General features: G+C 46.1%; 1 protein-coding gene across 1 annotated transcript in view; it reads right to left on the reverse strand.

The window, feature by feature from the left end:
- The window catches only part of pcsk1 (proprotein convertase subtilisin/kexin type 1), a 30,218-nt gene extending 18,983 nt beyond the window's left edge, over positions 1 to 11,235 (reverse strand). The window contains exons 1-4 of the mRNA XM_064307871.1: positions 10,695 to 11,235; positions 8,744 to 8,848; positions 6,527 to 6,652; positions 457 to 603 (exon numbers count right to left, since the gene is read on the reverse strand). Of these exons, the coding sequence (XP_064163941.1) occupies positions 457 to 603; positions 6,527 to 6,652; positions 8,744 to 8,848; positions 10,695 to 10,883 (567 nt within the window). The 5' untranslated portion in view covers positions 10,884 to 11,235. The remainder of the gene's footprint in view (positions 1 to 456; positions 604 to 6,526; positions 6,653 to 8,743; positions 8,849 to 10,694) is intronic.
- Positions 11,236 to 17,743: the final 6,508 nt, after the last annotated feature.

Genomic DNA, 17,743 nt, shown 5'->3' on the forward strand with positions numbered 1-17,743 from the left:
AAAGATGAAAAACGGAACCCCTGCTAACAAATGATCATTCAATGCTCGCCAAAATCTCAGAAAATGTTCCGTTCATTTTTTTTCCTTCCAGGGAATAAAGCGGTTGATAAATGTGAATGATATTTGGACAAATCTCCAGCATTGCTGTGTGTTTGTTTGGAGAATAATGCCAGTCATTTCTCTGGCAGAGGCTGTACCCGCTATATGGACATGGGGCATGTCCCTCTAATCCCACCCCCACCCCCACTCCCACTTGTGGCTTGACGAACTACTGCGCGGCGGGGGCACTCTTACGTACGTAGTTGGGGTAGATGTCTGTGTGGTTCCCCTCTGCCCCGACCCCCAAATCCCACCCCCCTTGTAGCTTGGCGGATCACCGCTTGGCCAGACGCTGTCCGTGTGGAACCCCCCGCCCTCCCCTTGTAGATTACTGCGCGATGGGGCGCTCTTACGTACGTAGTTGGGGTAGATGTCCGTGTGGTTCCACTCCAGCCCGTCGTCCAGCACGGTGATGACCACGCCCTTCCCCGTGATGCCCTTCTTCCACACGGGGATGACGTGGAGGTCCAGTTTGGGCTGGGACGGGGACGTCCTGGTGTCTTGCTTGAATAAGCGGCCGCCAGAGGAAAAAAAGATGGGAGGAAGGAGGAAAGAGGAAGAGAAAGAGAAAGGGAGAGTGAGCCAGGGCAGAGGTGGGCAACGTATCTGTTTCTGGTTTCCCTGCCAACTTCTGGCCTTAATCACGTAACTACCCCCAACATTTAACGCCATCTGATATTTTAGCCTTGTCTTGATCAGCGCATGAATGACAGCCGAAGGCTGTTCTTGTGTCCCTATGTGAAATGTTTTCCTGTGGCCTAATCGAACCAGCGAACCAGTGTTGGTGTGTACAACCAGTTCGCTCATTTAGCCAGGGTAACTGGTGGAAACAGAAACCTGCATACACACCAGCCCTCCAGGGCCGGAGTTGCCCACCCCTGGACTAGGGGAAAAACTGGGAGTGTGCCCAAACACACTCATATATTAAATATTTATGTCTAAATGTCATGTATAAAATTTATTTTTGTGTTACAGTACTCACTGTCATGATACACATGCTGACCAATGTGTGAATAAACAAAAATATCATTTTATTGGAATTATGTCTACATTTAGTAGATGCTCTTGCCAACAGAAACCCTCGCTGCGTGTATGTACCGTATAGCACTGAAGGGAATTCAGGCTAAGTGCTTTGGTGGGCGGTGCCGGCGGCAGTGCCCCAATCTAAGAGTCAAACCTGCAACCGCCGCCGAAGCCTCCGCAGTGCCGACGCGGTTTCAGAAAGCTTCGCCGCCGGCTGCCGCCGAGCGGCCGTTATTGGCCGCGCGCGGTAATGGAGCGATAACCGCGGCGACGGCGGAGCGGCGCTTGAAAAGCCGCCGTTGCTTGGCGATGAGGGCCAGCCCTTTATTCTGAGGGAGCGATTTAAACCTGTCCTCTCCAGCGAGGGGTGGCTGGGGGAGGGGGGGTGCGCTGATGACTCAATTAGCATGGCACTTAATTGAATAGTAGTGTTGAAAGGGGGGAGGTGACAGGCTCATCGTTCTACCCGAGGACCTGGGTGAATCACTGCACCGCCGGGGGGGGGGGGGGGGGGCGGAGCCCGACGGCATTCAGGCTGCACTCTCTGCGCAGAGGAGCATGCAGCCGTAACGTGGCTTCAGGCTTAGGGATGAGTCACTGCTGTCGTGCTGTTTCTCTGCTCCTCAGGTGGGGGGGGTGGGGCGGGGGGTTGTGGTAAAGGGGGGGTAGTGGCAGTAAAGGGGGGGGGGGTGTTGCAGTGAAGCTGTGGTGGCGATGAAAGGGGGGGGGGTTAGGCCAGTTCTTGAGGCAGGGGGCTTGAATACACTGCACCATTCTGCAGCCCTCAGTGTCAGTTCGGCAAAGGACCTCGCCCAGCATAAGCGTCTGTTAGCATCTCAAATGAACCGTTTCTTCAGATCTCTCTCTGCTGATCCTGGGGTATTCTAGGGCCTTAGGTATTTGTGGGTAATTAACCTGTTCTGTCAAACTGCAAAAAAAAAAAAAAAATAGCTTAAGACAGTTTCTTTTTTAGCAGACTGTCAATGCGCGTATTAAATTCCACTTTCTGGTCTTTATCATTGTTTATGCTCTTTTTATTATAGGCATAAAACTATATTTTCCGGTTTGAATTCTGTGCTGCAGAATTTTATTCAGTACAACTCACTACAGGGTGAAAACAGGGGCTTGTGTGGACCACGCTACGCTCACAGAGTTCTCACGTTAACACTCGCTGAAGGTCACATGCATCCTGTCATGTTCAGAGTTGCCTGGATTGTTGCCGGAGCGACACGCCCATTCTCGCCTGAAGAGGCTGGGCGCTGGCGGGTTTGGCGATGATGCGGGAGGTAGTCACGCTGCGCCAGGGCGGGAGAAAAAAGCGTGGGAAACCTGCGCTCGCGGCAACCCACCCGCGAGCCCGGCAACGCGCAGGAAGAGGACGAGACAGCCCGGGCGCTCTCCTGTTTTTGTATTTGTATTGTTTTTTTTGGCGTTATTCAAACAGAGAGAAAGCAGAGAGTGTCGCAGACAGAGAGGATAGTCTGGCAGAGGGACTGGAGCCCCGCCCCCTCGCTCACGGCTCAAGAGCTGCCCGCCCTACGGACTGCGGCCATCTTGTCACGTCTTTTTTTTTTAACACAGAAATGGAGGGAGAAAAGGTGAAAGGTCGAGGACAGAGTCATCATGGAGCCTCAAGCTGATGCAGACACTGGCTGAGTCACAATGGTGTTTCCGCTCGTCATAGAAAACTGGCATTAGTCACATCAAAATTGCTGGGGGGGGGAGTGGGGGGCTGGTGGTTCAGATAAGGTACATTCTGTTCTTCAACAGTAGGAGCCATGCCATCAGGCCAGAAAGCCAAGATTCAGCATCTGTACAGGAGCAGCAAAGCACAGGCTTACAGTTACCACAGAAACGGGATGTTGCGCTGCATAATGCAAGCATTAAAGTGGCGGATCACCAAAAAATGAAATTATGTTAAGGTATGTTTCCACTTACCCAGAGTTCTATCAATCCACCCAGATAAAATGAATTCTTTTCTAGGTGAAATATGGGTCTGTTGAGGTCCGTTGTATCAGTGTGAGCTGCAGTTGAGATCGAGAAAACTCATCAAATCTCGGAAACTAAAACCCATCTGGATGGATAGAGAGTTCTCAGGGTTAAGTGGAAACATACCGTAATTTCATTTTTGGGTGAACTGCACCTTTAAGAAAACACTATATTAAACAAGGAAACGGTTTGCGGGGCAGTCACGTAGCTAAAGCATGGGCTATCAGTCCAAGGTTTATTACTGAATGCCAACTGGTGCCAGTGCTGACCAATCTGAGTAAAGTGGCGACTCAATCTGGCCCCTGATTGACCAGCAAACTAAGCAGTGCTTTTGGAGATAATGCCAAACATTACAGCCGCCATCACTGACACTTCAGCCACCCGCTAGCAGACAGTCAGGCAGCCGCGATGCCGTTCACTGGTCAAAATAACGCAAGAAACTTGGACGTCACTTTGGATAAAAGTGTCTGCTAAGTAGATGCGATGTAATGTAATGTGTCCTCCCACTAGCAGGCCGACTCTCCAAATGCTAGCGGGTGGACAGAGGGCTGATGGGCGCTTGCTTGCTTGCGGGGTATAACCACCTTTGGTGGTTTCTTTCATATTTGTAATATTCTCCTTGCTGAAAATTCCAGCGAAGAGCGAAGTGGCTGCTCAAAGCTGGTTAAGCTGGTGGAGTGAGCTGGTGGCCAAACTGGTGGACTCGCTATACTATAGCCTGTTCAGGTGGTGAACAGCTGGTCAACCAGCAAAAAAAAATCAGTTAGAAGTGCCGAAAGCAGCTTAAACCATCTTGACCAGTTTAGGCTGGTTTAAGCTGGAATTTTCAGCAGAGCTGATTGCAACAGTCGTCCAGTTACAACAGGAACCCCTGACTGGCTGAACTGGACCCTTGGCCGTAACAGATCACCAAGAAACTTCCTCTTCTGTTATCTCAATCTCACAGTGAGCTCACAGATCACAGGAGGCCAATTTTTTTCTTCCGTGTAAAGGATTGAACACGTTTTTCTGAAGCCCGGGTGAATTAGCTCAGAGCGTTTTGGCTTGCGGGTGCCTTTACAGCCGAACAGGCAGTTGCCCCATTGTTCCCATTAAATGTCACTTGCAGCAACTAACTGTCAGCATTTTTCATAAAGAAATAAACACACCTGTAAAAACTGTACAGCCCCCTTCTGTCACAAACAGTGTCAAAGAAGTGACAATAGGTACCACGCCAGCGATGACGCACGTTCGGCTCCAGCGTCGCCCGGCCGGGTTTCGGTCAGCCCCGATGAAAGCGCCTCACCAGGCGCCCGCAAGTCCGCCCACTGAACCGACTCGCGTCTGCGCGGGTCCGACCAGCGTGACAAGAAGCCACGGCTGACATCACATGCTCAGCAGGAGCGCGTACGCTAGCCTGCGCTCTCCCAAATCGATAAATATGAGGTCGCAGTAATGACCTGTATAAATCAGTTATGTTATTTTTTATAATTAGACATTCCAAATTGTAGGAAAAAAAATGGGGAAGCAAAAAAGAAAGTGTTACGGTAAAGTTTTCACACTCATTGTGCTAATGAGCTAAAAGAAAAAATAAGTAATAAAGGTCTGTTGCACAGCAAAATGGTGCAGCCAATTCAAAAACAGAAGCCAACTAACAATGTATCTCCAAAGCAATCAGGATATGTGGAAACTACACTGGCTTTTCCAGTTGCAATGGTTTTCCCCATTTCAAAGTCATTGCAATTCCTCTCACGCTACTTGCAAGGACTGGTAATTGCATCTGGGTATAGAGTAGAACAGACTTACTGTAAGAGTGTGGGATTTCTAATGTTCCTACAGGCAGCTGATGTAAGCCTCAAAGATGGATGACTTAACCCAAAAACCACTAATTCTCCTTCCCTGAATCCCACAAGACCTCTGAACCACAGCCCGGCTCTCCTCAGACCCCTGCGTCTCCGGTTACTCTAGAAGGCATAAATGGCATCGTTTTCTTGTTTGTCTGGTGTTACGGAACACCTGCATTTAGCTTCTAATAGAGCAACCTCTGCAGTAACGTCTTTTTTTTTTGTTGTGCCGGAATCCTGTTCTCGGCGAATCAGGTCCCGAGTTTTTCCCTCCCGTTTGACTGAAACCTCAAGCTGAACCGTTCTGCTCCTCGGTCAGCTTTGCCGTTGGAAGTGAGCTCCCAGAATGCCTTGTTTTGGTCACAGCGAGACGTGTGCAGACCGAGCGCGGCGGGTTCCTGTGAGGACGTGGTCGGTACGGTGGTCACTACCTCCCGCGGCGGAGGGATACGGCTGCACTCATTCCTCCGGGGCGAAGCGCGCTAAAATCAGCCGGACCTCGTTGGGTTAGTGTTGCCTGAGCGCCCCCTAGCTCGTCTCCAGCAGCGGCGTACGAGTTACCAGTTGCCATCAGATGAGGCCGTATGACTAGGACGGTGGAAGGACCTCCCTTGAGACTCGTGCTAACTCTGCTATAGAAGACTGTTACTTCCTGTGAGATTGGTGCTGACTCTCCTGTAGAAAACTGTGACTGCCTGTGAGATTGCCACAGAGCATGTTATGTTATGTCAAAGATTCGATTGTATGGAGCGAGAATTTTGTTCACAACATCTGTGAAACAAAAACTATCAATCGCTTGCACAGATTTTACTAGCATCTGTAGGGAAAAAGCATTTTGAATAGTTATTGGACCCAGGTCTGATTGGTGGTGGTGTAGTGATGACAGAATCCGGAATGATTTGTGATTCCAAAATAGCAGTAAAGGGGGAGGATCCTACCCCCAACCAAATAGTGTTAGAAGCATAATATTAGTAGCAGGATGTGCATTAGCATTAGTAGTATTGGTAGTAGTACTTTATTGACCCAAAGAATGGGAAATGGCATCATCACCAAGCATCACAGCATTACATGTGGGGGGGGAGGGGGGGGAAGGGAAATTTGCTTTTAGCAATTACCCCTGGCTCAGTTAGCTAATTAGTGGTACCCTCTAATGCTCTCTCTGTCTGAGGCTAGACCACAGCACGACGTTTCTGTGATTCACATGCTCATTCGCCAGAGATGTCTCATTCACGCAGCTGATTGGGGCAAATTAAATAATTAAGAGCGGAATCTGGCATGAAGCCCTGAAATGGACAGAGCCCTCGCTGCCAAACTCCCCGACTGGTGCACAACATGTCTGCAAACAGTACACAACCAATGGGATCAATGAGAAGAAAAATCACACACACACAGTGCAAGAATACACTCGTTTATGATGGACAATAGGGGCGGTGCGGGTTCTAAAGAGAGACACACAGCTGTTGTAACCTTAGTAACTAATGCTGCAGTTGGTATTTTGATAAGGTCCCTTATCGCTGAGAGGAAGTGACGAACACGTGAATCTCTGGGTGCGTGTGCTGTGTAACTGCAGTGTACCACACGGAGGAACTCACCAGGTACCACTGCTGGTTCCACATGGGGTCGTCGAAGAGCTTTTCCACGGGGCAGTTTTGGCATCCCCCCGGCAACGGTGCACGCTTCCTACGCTGCTTCTCGTACTGTTGCTCCGCCCACGACACCTTGATGGGCAGACAGGGGGGAGGGAGGAGGGGTTCAGTTCACTGTGCTGAAAACTGGTGCTGCCCTGTTTCCATACACATGTACTGTACATGCACGGACGTGCACACAGACGCATATACATACACACACACGCGCACACACACAGACACCCACAGACACACGCACGCACACACACACACACACACACACACACACACACACCTGCGCACAAACACACACACACACAAAAATCTTGCACATCCACGCACATTTCCTGGATGGTGTTATGAGCACTTTACGCATGTTCAGAGCATCATTTCTGCAGAAATGAGCCTCCCTCTGTTAAAGCAGTGCTAACAGGACAGACCGGAGGCCATATTGCATCTCTGATCCTCAGTATAATTTCATTTGGAGCCAGCGCAGGCTGCTCCAGCCTGCTGCTCCCGGCTGGGGCCTCCTATAAACAGGCAGGCCTGGTCTTCCTGTGAGTCCTCCTTATTTACAGACGTCTCTGCCTTGTGTTATTTTCACACAGTCCTTGCGTCTGCTTCTATTCTTGCCTGACACACTGTGTTCTCCCCCCTGTGAAAAAGACCCCTGGAAAGCCTAAATCACCACTGTTTGACTGTTTTATTCACTGGGGATTTTGTTTATTCCTCCCTTACTCATTTCTGGGGGTTCAGACCTCATTTTTTGCCCAATTTTCCTTTCTGTTTTCACTGTAAAGCAAATCTTTGGGACAGTGCCTCTGTACAAAAAAAGTGCTATACAAATAAAACTGAATTGAATTGAATCCAAGTCAGAGGGCTGGCTTTGCAGAAAAATACCACGAGGTGGGAGAACACAGAAGAGCAGGGCTTTCCATGGAAGGCTTCTAGTTTTGTTACAGAGTGAATCGGGTGGGGGACATCTTGACGTGGACCGGTGTTTTTTAAATTATGAGTCGGGACCCAAACTATGGGTCGCAGGAGTGTATGTGGTGGGTCCCGGAATAAGCCTGTAGTCCAGTAGGCTGGGCTAGTTTATGTATTTTATGGATCCCTGAAAGGTACTCATTTTCTTATTTGGTAGTCTGGCAACTGGAAGGTTATCAGTTCGATCACCGGTCTTTTGAGTGTGTCGAAGTGTCCTTGAGCAAGACACCTAACCCCCCATTGCTCCCAACGAGCTGACTGGTGCCATTGCATGGCTGCCTTGATCAGCGTTGGGGTGTGTGTGTGTGAATGGGTGAATAAGAGGTATTCATTGTAAAGCGCTTTGTCATTGTTACTGGAAAGTGTGCTACATAAATGCAGTGCATTTACCGTTTCCCAATCTAATTTGGGTCCCGATATTAAAAAGTATCACTATTTTGGGTCCTGATACTAAAAGGTATTTCTAATTAGCGTCCCGATATTAAAAAGCTTAAGAGCCAGCGCCATGGAGACGGGGCATGTTGACACCAGCGGGACCCCGAGTCGTTCCGAACGTAATTCAGTCTTCTGCTCATCTGCTCCCGATCACAAAGGCCTGGCTGCCCAATCAGAAGCAGGCCTCTGGCCTCTGGGTTTCACCATTATTTGATAACAGGGAAAGGAATAACAGAGCGCCTGTTTTTATTTACTGATGGGTGAAGCACACCTCAATGGAAAAAGGGGAAAATGTTTTGTACAAAACATTTGTAATATATAATATATTATAAAGTAAATCATGTAATGAAATTATATTTAATAAATCAGTATCTAGCGGACGATTCTTAATGAATGATCTGGGCTGTTTGGATTTCAGCACCCTCAGAATAGATGTGTAAGAAACAACACATAACGTGTCATTTCTTAACACACCTGGATGTCCAGTTAAGGACAGAACGTTCTGTGTCACTTTCGACGCAGTCTGTGTTCAAAAAGTCCCCCTTTTGTAAAGCATTCATTGTGTATTCGTGACACACACGTAGTAACTTTGACACAAAATGTGTTGAAAGTAACACAAAAAAGCAGCAGCACAGAGTGTGCGCTGGATGTTAACACGTCCTTTTGGAGAACGGAGGAGCTTTCTATAGCCTGACAGAAGCTAAAAAGAAGATAAAAAAATATATTAAATAGAAAAGATTTGAGTTCCCAGGAAGTTCCTACCCTGTCATCCTCTGACAGTCTCTTGGTGATGTGGCCGGCACTTCTTTTGGCTCGGCGAGGATGGCTGTAGTGCTTGAATAAATAGTGGTTTTCCAGGGCCCCGATCTGCAAAGAGGAGAGAACATTTCTCACAAGCCTGTTCTGCTGTTCAACCGAAGCATGGGCCCCCATCCTTTAAACGCAGATGCTGGTGGGCTCGTGGAAGAAAAAAAGATTATTCAGTAAAAAAAATAAAATAATAATAACCCTGTTATTATTATTGACTTATCTATATTAGAAGTGGTTACAACCATGGGACAAATAGGCCTGAAATGTTGATGTTTGAAAGTAATAACTTCTACAGTGCTACCAAAGTTTTCTTTTTCTTTTCAACAATTGTCGGTGTTAACCCCTCTGAATGAAGGGGAATCATTTTTATTAGGCAACAGGTGAAAAATAAAAAAGGCAAAATAATTCATTTTCGTTTTTGAATGTGAAGTATGATTGCATTCCTAATATAGACTGGCTGTTCTCTCATTTAATGTGTTCCTATTGTGGTGGGAAAATGCATGTCATTGTTGAAGGAGGGGGAAAAAAGAGGAAAACCTGTTTCCCTCCTAATCACAGCCCTCCCTCCTCTGACGGAGAACACCTGTTAATAATTAATAATTGTGCAGTAACTTACTCATACATAATACATGCTACATTGTGTGTTTAAATTTAAAAAAGGCTAACGAAAGACCAAAGATACGCCTCGATGGTGCTTATTTTTACTTCCAGGTTTTCAATTATAACTGCTCACAAACGAAACGTTCTCGAAGCAGTTACAATGAATAAACTCATCATTTTGCCATTTCTTCCTAAATGTCTCTCTCTCACCGGTAGAAAACAGTGGCAAAGTGTCAGTTTATTAACTGTAAACGTTTCGAAGACGACTGCATGGTAACTGGGCTAAATAATGAAAGGAACCAACTCGTTGCCATAGGACGACCGATTAGGCATTAAGTTGGGGCTTGAAAATCACTGCAATCAAGGTTTATGGGGCCACTGCTGCTCACGCGGACGAGGAATGAGAGCGCCACGAGCGCCGCACGAACTGACCTATAATAAAAACCATTACCACGGGGAATGAAAGGAGCCCTTTAATGCAACTGGAAAACTCGCAATTATCACATACCTGATCTTTATCAATCACAAAAAAAGAGAACGCACTTCCAATGCATTCTGTTCAATAATTTCAGTCAAAACATTATCTGAGAAAAAAATAAACAATAACGGCTAATCAAGGAAGAAAGTAGGCTACAGCCTTCAACATGCAATAACGCCTTATCGGTTGTAGGTTACACATCTATCCTTTCACTCAATTAGCAATAGGTCTGTAATTTTAAAAACGCTAAATATAAATAAAAGAAACTCCGTTTATTTGAATAACGTCACTGTTAGAAAATGCAATACCTTTGTTCCTGAAAACGGATTGTTGTAGTAATAAAACTAAGTGTGGTATATATGTATTCCATACGCTTGTCTACGGTTCCCTGTGACGTTTATGATTGTGTGGAAACCAGCATTTTAGTTGGCATGCTCGAAAACGAGCACACGCAGGAACAAGGCAAGGCGTCATACTTCGATGTAAATGCTTTTAAGTGAAGCATTGGCGACGTCAATTGAGACGGGATAAGCAGCAACAGGGCTGACGTTCACTGTATCTGGGTATGGAAACATGCGCGAGACAACCAAATGAATAAAACCAAATGTGTGAAAACCAAGCCTTCTGGAATCTTTGAAGATTGCGCTGAAACATGCATATCTTCTCGAATCGCAAAATGTCAAATACAGTAGTCGCATCTTTTTTTTTAACTAAGGCCAGTGTTACAAAATGAAATGCAGAATGGAATGAAAATGAGGCACCCGCACACAGTAAACGGGCAAAACAAGATTGTTATTTTAATTTATCAGCGGTCCATTTTTTTACCTGTCTGACCAATTCGTAGCCCAATTCTTCGGCGATTGCCCGAGCGGCGTCGGGTCCGCCTGGAATTTCCACCGCCCATTCGTTCAGATACTGTCTGTTCTCGGCAGAAGCGTCCACGGCGCGAGCGAGCGCGCAGAAAACCACGAGAGCAGCTGAGTACATCACCAGCGGGCGACATCTCACATCCATTGCAGAAAATACAACTATATTAAATATATTGATTTGCTGTATTTACAAAGCCACCAAGGAAGATGTGGGAAAAGAAGAACGAAAAAAAAAAACTAAACTAAATAGACCAATAAATAAATACGCGCTTGCTCCTTAACCGGTAATGTTTATGATGGCTGCTATGTACATGTAGGCTATCTACAGATATGTCTGGCAACCGGGAGAGAGGAAGCGAACCCACAGCCGCTTCTTTGCCTTGTTGAGTTGACGTTGAAAGCCACGGAGTAAACCATGAAAAGGAAAAAAAAAAAATGTTTACACGTCAAATTACGAAGGGGTCTGACGTCAATTTCGAATCTACCTGGAGTAGGAGCTGAGCTCGAGTCCCGAGAGAGACAGGCGGGGTGAGAGTGGGACCGAAGGGGAGGGGGGGAAAGCTAGATCTAAAAATAGAAATATCCCTTTTTATTCAAGAAAAGAAGACAGACAATATGCATTAATCTTCCGTGCTCATTTACACGAGCAGGTTTTTTTCTCTTAATGAACGGAGAGTGGCCATGTTTAGTCTTGGCAAATTACCCAACGTGTTCAGCGGAGTGTATTATTTAATATACAGGTATCTTGGAAAATTACCAAGAAATCTCCATTCAAATCCCGCACCACGACGACGAATAGGATACATGTAAGCAATTATACATGTGTAAGTGCATGCACAATTTTCTGCCTGTCGGTATCCAGTAAACCCTTTTTTCCTTAATTTGATGTGTGACATTTGAATACTGTCTAATCAGCTCAGATCGAATTTAGGCTCATATTATCATATGTGGAACTGATATATAGCCTCTACGGCTCGGTTTATGCACACCACGCTGCAACAGCGAGCTTTTTGATAGCCCAAGCTTTCGTTGCGAATCCAATTCCACGGAATGTCGTTCAATCATCTTTCAGCACTTCGGTACTGGACAGTTCCTCGAGCGAAGACGCATTGCTGATGTAAACGAACGAATTAACCAATCGGAAAGATGGAGAATCACAGCGGGAGACAATAGCTCGTCTACCAACGAACAAGAATAACTCAGCGCAGGCGGAAGGAATTATTATTATTATTATTTTGGAATTATATAAAAAATTATTTCTGAATTTACAAATAGTACTTGTTTTTTCGGAGAACATATGACAAAAAATGTCTTTACTTAACCATATCTAATACGTTTGCATTTTGCTTCACATATTCAGTCTTGCCAGATAAAAAGGCGATACATAAATGAATTTCGAAACTCAGTCTATTAGTTGGCTAGTTAGAAGCCGAGTGACGCTGCAGTATCTTTGACGAGTTTTATGACGCCATATTCCTATTTCTAAGATAGTTTAATAAAAATCACACTACTAACAGCCTATTCTTGACTCTTGGTTCCTATAATGAAATACCAAAATCAATGGATATACAAGGTCATTTAATTCCGTGACTTGTTTTTTCTGTTTAAAACCTTGTATCTGTCCACCTATAACCAAAATGGCATTTAAGAACACTGCCTATCCGTTGTCCATTTTTACAGATCGGTCAGGAGATGCTGCAGTACAATATATTTGATATTTTCCGTTTCTGTTAAAGTTCAGTCATCATTGAGTGCTGTGGCTGAGCTGTATGAGACCAAGGACGCTCTTTTTATTTCGGAGAAGCTGTTGTGTTGGCAGAAGGAAGAAGCAAACAGACACAGTCCTGCCATTTCCCAGACTGCACTATTCCTTTATAGCCTGCTTTGATTCTGTTTTGACCTTCTGCGGGAGGGGGAAAAATGAAAATTGTTCCTTGACCCTGTTGGACAGACACAGACTGAGAGATCGAGAGACTAAACCAGACCCAATAGCCTACTCTGTGAAAGATAAACAAATAAATAAAGCGGGATCTTTCACGGGCGTTCTTGTGCACTTGCAATCTGCCCTCCCGCAGGTGAGACTGGAACGTTTGTCTGGGTATTGCCGTCGGTTGCGTCTATAGTGTCGGACGTCGTCTCCTGCTGTGGATGTACTCAGAGCTTTGTCCGGCACGTCAGCCACAAAACGTCCAGCGAAACCTAATATAGCTGCCATGCTCGAGTCCGCCAACGCCAGGAACTGATCGCTCTTCAACCTATCATGTCACCGTTTTCAGGGTCTGCTCATTTATATATGCATGTTTATTTATTAATTACATCTCCAACTAGTGAGTTTTTGACTCACCTGAAAGTGCCAGGGGAATTCTTTGTTGTTGCGACTTTTCAGAATTTACAGGACCTCTATATGATAGACCTAGCTATTAGTTATAGGCCGACCCGATACTGCACCAAGTGCTCAGATTCCTGCTGCTACTGCTCTGGATGCTTTTTAAAACAAAGTTCCTTGCAAAAGGTCTATTTTAACTCGCACTTAAAATAATTTCATTTTCTCAAGCACCCATATTGATATAAAAAAACTATAACTAGAAATGTATTTATACTTTTTATCAAATAAATTAACCGATATGTTCTCTCCTTTGAAAATGGGCAGAGCTACATTTTTACGGTTGCCCTCGCCTGAAAGAGTTGCAGATGGAATGACGTTAACGGAACTCCTGTCTTGTGTCAAAATTTTCAAGTGTGGGTTTCAGGCGGAAACTTCCAATTAATCAGACGAAGGAAGGAAGGAAAAAAACGTAATTATGTTCAGTTACGCGCCTTACATCCGAGTAAACACTCGCCTCCGATCGACATTGCCACAGTCATTTTTAGAAGCGAGCGACCGATCGTGAGATGAACGCCTCAACAGAAAGTGATGAGATGTTGCCATCGCGCGCGCTTCAAGTGACAGGTTATGCAATGCGCTGACAAGGCCACTTTCAAAAGAGGTAGCCGGAGCATCGTGAAAGCTACGCAATTGGATTGGCCCAGGTAAGGCAGGTGTGTGTATTTAGCCACCGAACCTGTCTGCATTGGAGCACGTTCTCCTCACAAGGGTGCGATGGGCAGACAGCCCTAGATTTCGAAAGGGCACTGCTACCCACATCGTCATCCTCTTCCTTATTGTAGGCCCACTAACGAGCCTAGGCTGGTTCTGTTTAATTGCCAACGAAACGCAAGCTGGAAGGAAAGAAAGAGAGAGAGAGAGAGAGCAAGTGAGAGAGAGGGATGGAGATGAGTGTGATGAGCATGTGTTTTGTCCGTGTGTATAAAGATGGGAACATTTTTTGTTGTACAGTTGAATAGCTCATTATGGCAGTTGTGAGGTCTAAAACGATGCATCACACACACGCACACTGACACACACACGCACACACACACACAGTACTCCGTACAATGCAGTACATCACTCTTCCATTTTCTTCAGCCTTATGGAACTCCAGGCCCAGCGAATCACAGAACCGCATGTTCTAAAGCGTATTTTAATTGGTTGCATTAACCTGTTCCTGGTCTCCCGTCGTCTGCCGCTGTGATCCTCCATCTTGTGTCTTTCCGTTAAGTTTCCATTTCCAGGTTTGTCTTCAACCCATATAGGCTCACAATTAATCTCCCAGAGGAAAACTCATTTTCTAAGCTAGGAGAATGCAAGATTAGCGTGACTCATTATATAATGGTACTACTGAGCGATCACCTTTTACTCAGACTAAAGCATTGTGCTCCTGCGGAGATGAACGTCTTTCGGGCTGTGAAGGCCTGTGTTCACGGAGCACAAACAGTAGCCAGTGGTTCGAGGAGCGTGGCACTTGCAATGTCAATATCTTTTCTTTTCTTTTTCAGTCACCTGGATCCTCATGAATAGTTCCAAAATTGTTTGGCCATTTGCGGGTCGTTCAGGAATTGAGACCTGAGGCCAAATTTTTTCATTTTTATCAATCCAGCCAGAGCTGACTGACTCTGATACGGAAGAGCGGTGCTGTGTTCCTCCTGCATGATTCTGCGCCATGACATACAGCCTCTACTGGCCACACCATTCACCCTATTAAGCCATTTTAAAGTCATTCTCATTCACATTTTCCATTTTTTAATTTTCTCGCTGCCTGCATGTTCAACGATTTTTCATTTTTCCCAGTGAGCATTTATGGTAAATGCGATAAACCGGGACCTGCAGTCACTGCACATCTTGGACCTCGGCGTGATACACGAGGCACTCTGCTTCCTGCCACCTGGAAGGGAACAAACAGGGCTCCCCGTCAGGTACGGAGGGCAATCAGCCGCTGCCTAGCAACACGTGTTTGTCTTTGGGCCGTACGGTCGCTGGGCCGGCGTCCGAGGCTTCGAAAAACAGAGGAAGAGGAGGAGGGGGGAGAAGAATAGGGAGACCTAAAAGGTCAGGGGGGTTGCTGTGCGTGAAAGTCACAGAGAGGAGGAGAAGGGGGGGGGGGGGGGGAGGCCACGCAGCTGGCTTACGAAGGGCAAGCCACACCCACATAGTGACATCACAGAGGGGAGGGACCACACAGCTGACTCACCCAGACGCAGAACCCCGCAGAGTGACATCACGGAACGCGCTGACACAATCACTTCTGACGCCCCCACACGCCACCATTCAAAAGCCGCCTCTTGATTAAAAAAAAATTATATAAACAGTATATTTATTTATTTATTTATTTTAATTAAATTAGGAAGCAAGATGCCGTGATTATATGAGCGTGCGGGGAAGATAATCAACGCGGGATCCGAATTCAGCGTTCGTTTTGGCGAGCGAAGGATCGCTGATTGCCAGAAATGTGATTAGCGGGCCTCGTTAGGCACTGTTTCCACCAATCAGCGGGTCACGTGGGCGGAACGGTCCGCCTCGTGAACGTTGTTTTAAGCACGAAACCGGGAAAAGTCGGCCCAATCTGTTTCATTACGCTGGCTGATTGACGTTTGCTCATTAAACCTTGGTCCACCTGGGCGACTGCCTTTAAACTGACCTGAAAAAAAAGAAGAGTAAATGGTGTGTTTGATGTGTGTGCAAGCTGTCTCTAAAGAAATTTAGACTAAACAGGGGCTATTTGCATCAAACAGAGAGAAGCTGCACAACTGAAATTAAAACACACATGTACTTGGACTCTTAAAAACTGTTAAGAATTCACACATAAGAGGAAAGACCTTTTTTTTCTTCCCAATTCATTCTTGTCCACTGTAGGGGACATGAGTCTGTGGTCGTAAGGTAAATAAAATAATAATTTTGAAAATATTTTCACTGCAACATGTTTTTGTCATCAATACACTTGTGTCAAAAAAAAGACTTAAACTATATTTCTGTTGGGTCTCAGATGGAGGTTCTAGGTTTTGTTCTCGTTATTAGAACTTGCATTATGTGCCAGTACACGCTCAGTTTGTACAGTGGTCACACCGGCATGAACTGGTACCTAATAAACACACCAAAGCTTTTTGCAGTATTGATTGGTAGTTAAGCGATTAAATGAATCTTTTTTTTTGCTGCAGACTTAGAGCAGAGAAACACAGATAAAGACAGAAGGGATGATGATTTTTTTTTTGTAAACAAATAAAAATAACACATTTTGCTCCTCCGCCTTGTAGCAACACAATTGTGTCCTCATGATGAATATCCATTTGGGTTGGGGTTCATACATCAGACCCAGCAGTAGTCCATCACACCACGCTCCACCGCGTTTCCTGACAGCGATTGACGCTCTGTTGAGGGTGGCCAACCTTGGGCGGGCAGGTTTGCGGTATAAATTGGGGGGGCGGGGGGGCCGGGGGGGCTGACAATCGATAACTCAGGAGCTAGTTGCACTGTTTCGCCAGATTTATAGGGCTTAGAGTGACGGTCGCAGGAAACAATATCAACCTCTCTGAGCTGTTTTTTTTTTATTACCACTGTGTGGATTCAGTTGTCTCCTTTTCTCCCAGGAGCCGTCTCTTTTAGCTCGGACAGGAAACAGGAGCTCAGACGAAGCGCATCCAAAAACCTGGTGGAACGGCATTCATGAGCCTTTTAATGCTTTGAAGAGTAAGGGTTTTTTTTTTTTTGGAGCAATGTTTTTTTTTCAAAATTCTGAGTCAGTGTTCTAGAACTCCATTGCTTTCAGTCACCAGTAATGACTGTGACATCAGCATTAGAACGTTCAGTTGTGACCGCAAAGCTTTTAAGCTGTGCCGGATGAACACAGCCCAGCAGACGGCGATGGTGTGAGGATGTGTCCTGGTGTCCATTTCATGGAAATTACATCTTTTCAATGAGACGAGACAATGAAATAAAATATGAGCTTAAGATTAATCGGGGGGTCTGAATCACATGAAAACAGTGTGGGTGGGCGCTCTAGCATAACCCCCCCCCCCCCTCCGAGTTGTGTACCTTCTTCGTTTCTGTCGTAACGGAAAGTGGTTGAATTAAAAAATGCCCCTCTGCTCCTCCCCGAAGCCGGTGTTTTTTAAAGCATCGAGAGCTCTGTGCAGACAGAAAGGCCATTTAGACATGCTCCTGCTTTTCTCCTGCGCCCTCTGTCTCTGACTCACTCCCTCGCTCCCCCTCTCCCCGCCATCTCCATCGCGTGGTTGTCATGGTTACTCTCTTTCTCTCTCTCTCTCTCGACTGCTTTCTCCTCTTCTTTTCTGCTGTCTCTCTTTCCATCTATTTTTCCTGTCACCTTTCTTGCTGGCATAAAACAGGGTGTGGAATTCAACAGGTGTTTTACTTTAGGGAAGGGGGGGGACCATTGGCCTGTTCCTGGTGCAGGTAGAAGCACTGCCCACACTGAGCATCATTCCATACCTGCACTCCAGCAGAATGCCAGATTCTCTCACATAAACATACCCTCCCCGCCCCCCCACCACCTGAAATCAGCTCCCCATAAGTCCGTCCTCGCATGAAAACAGCTAACCACCAGTCCCCTCACACCCCTGCCTAAAAACAGCTCAACACATACCCCTCAGTCCCCACCCCCGCCTGGAAAC

This window comes from Anguilla rostrata, chromosome 14, assembly GCF_018555375.3.
Source record: "Anguilla rostrata isolate EN2019 chromosome 14, ASM1855537v3, whole genome shotgun sequence".
NCBI lineage: Eukaryota > Metazoa > Chordata > Actinopteri > Anguilliformes > Anguillidae > Anguilla > Anguilla rostrata.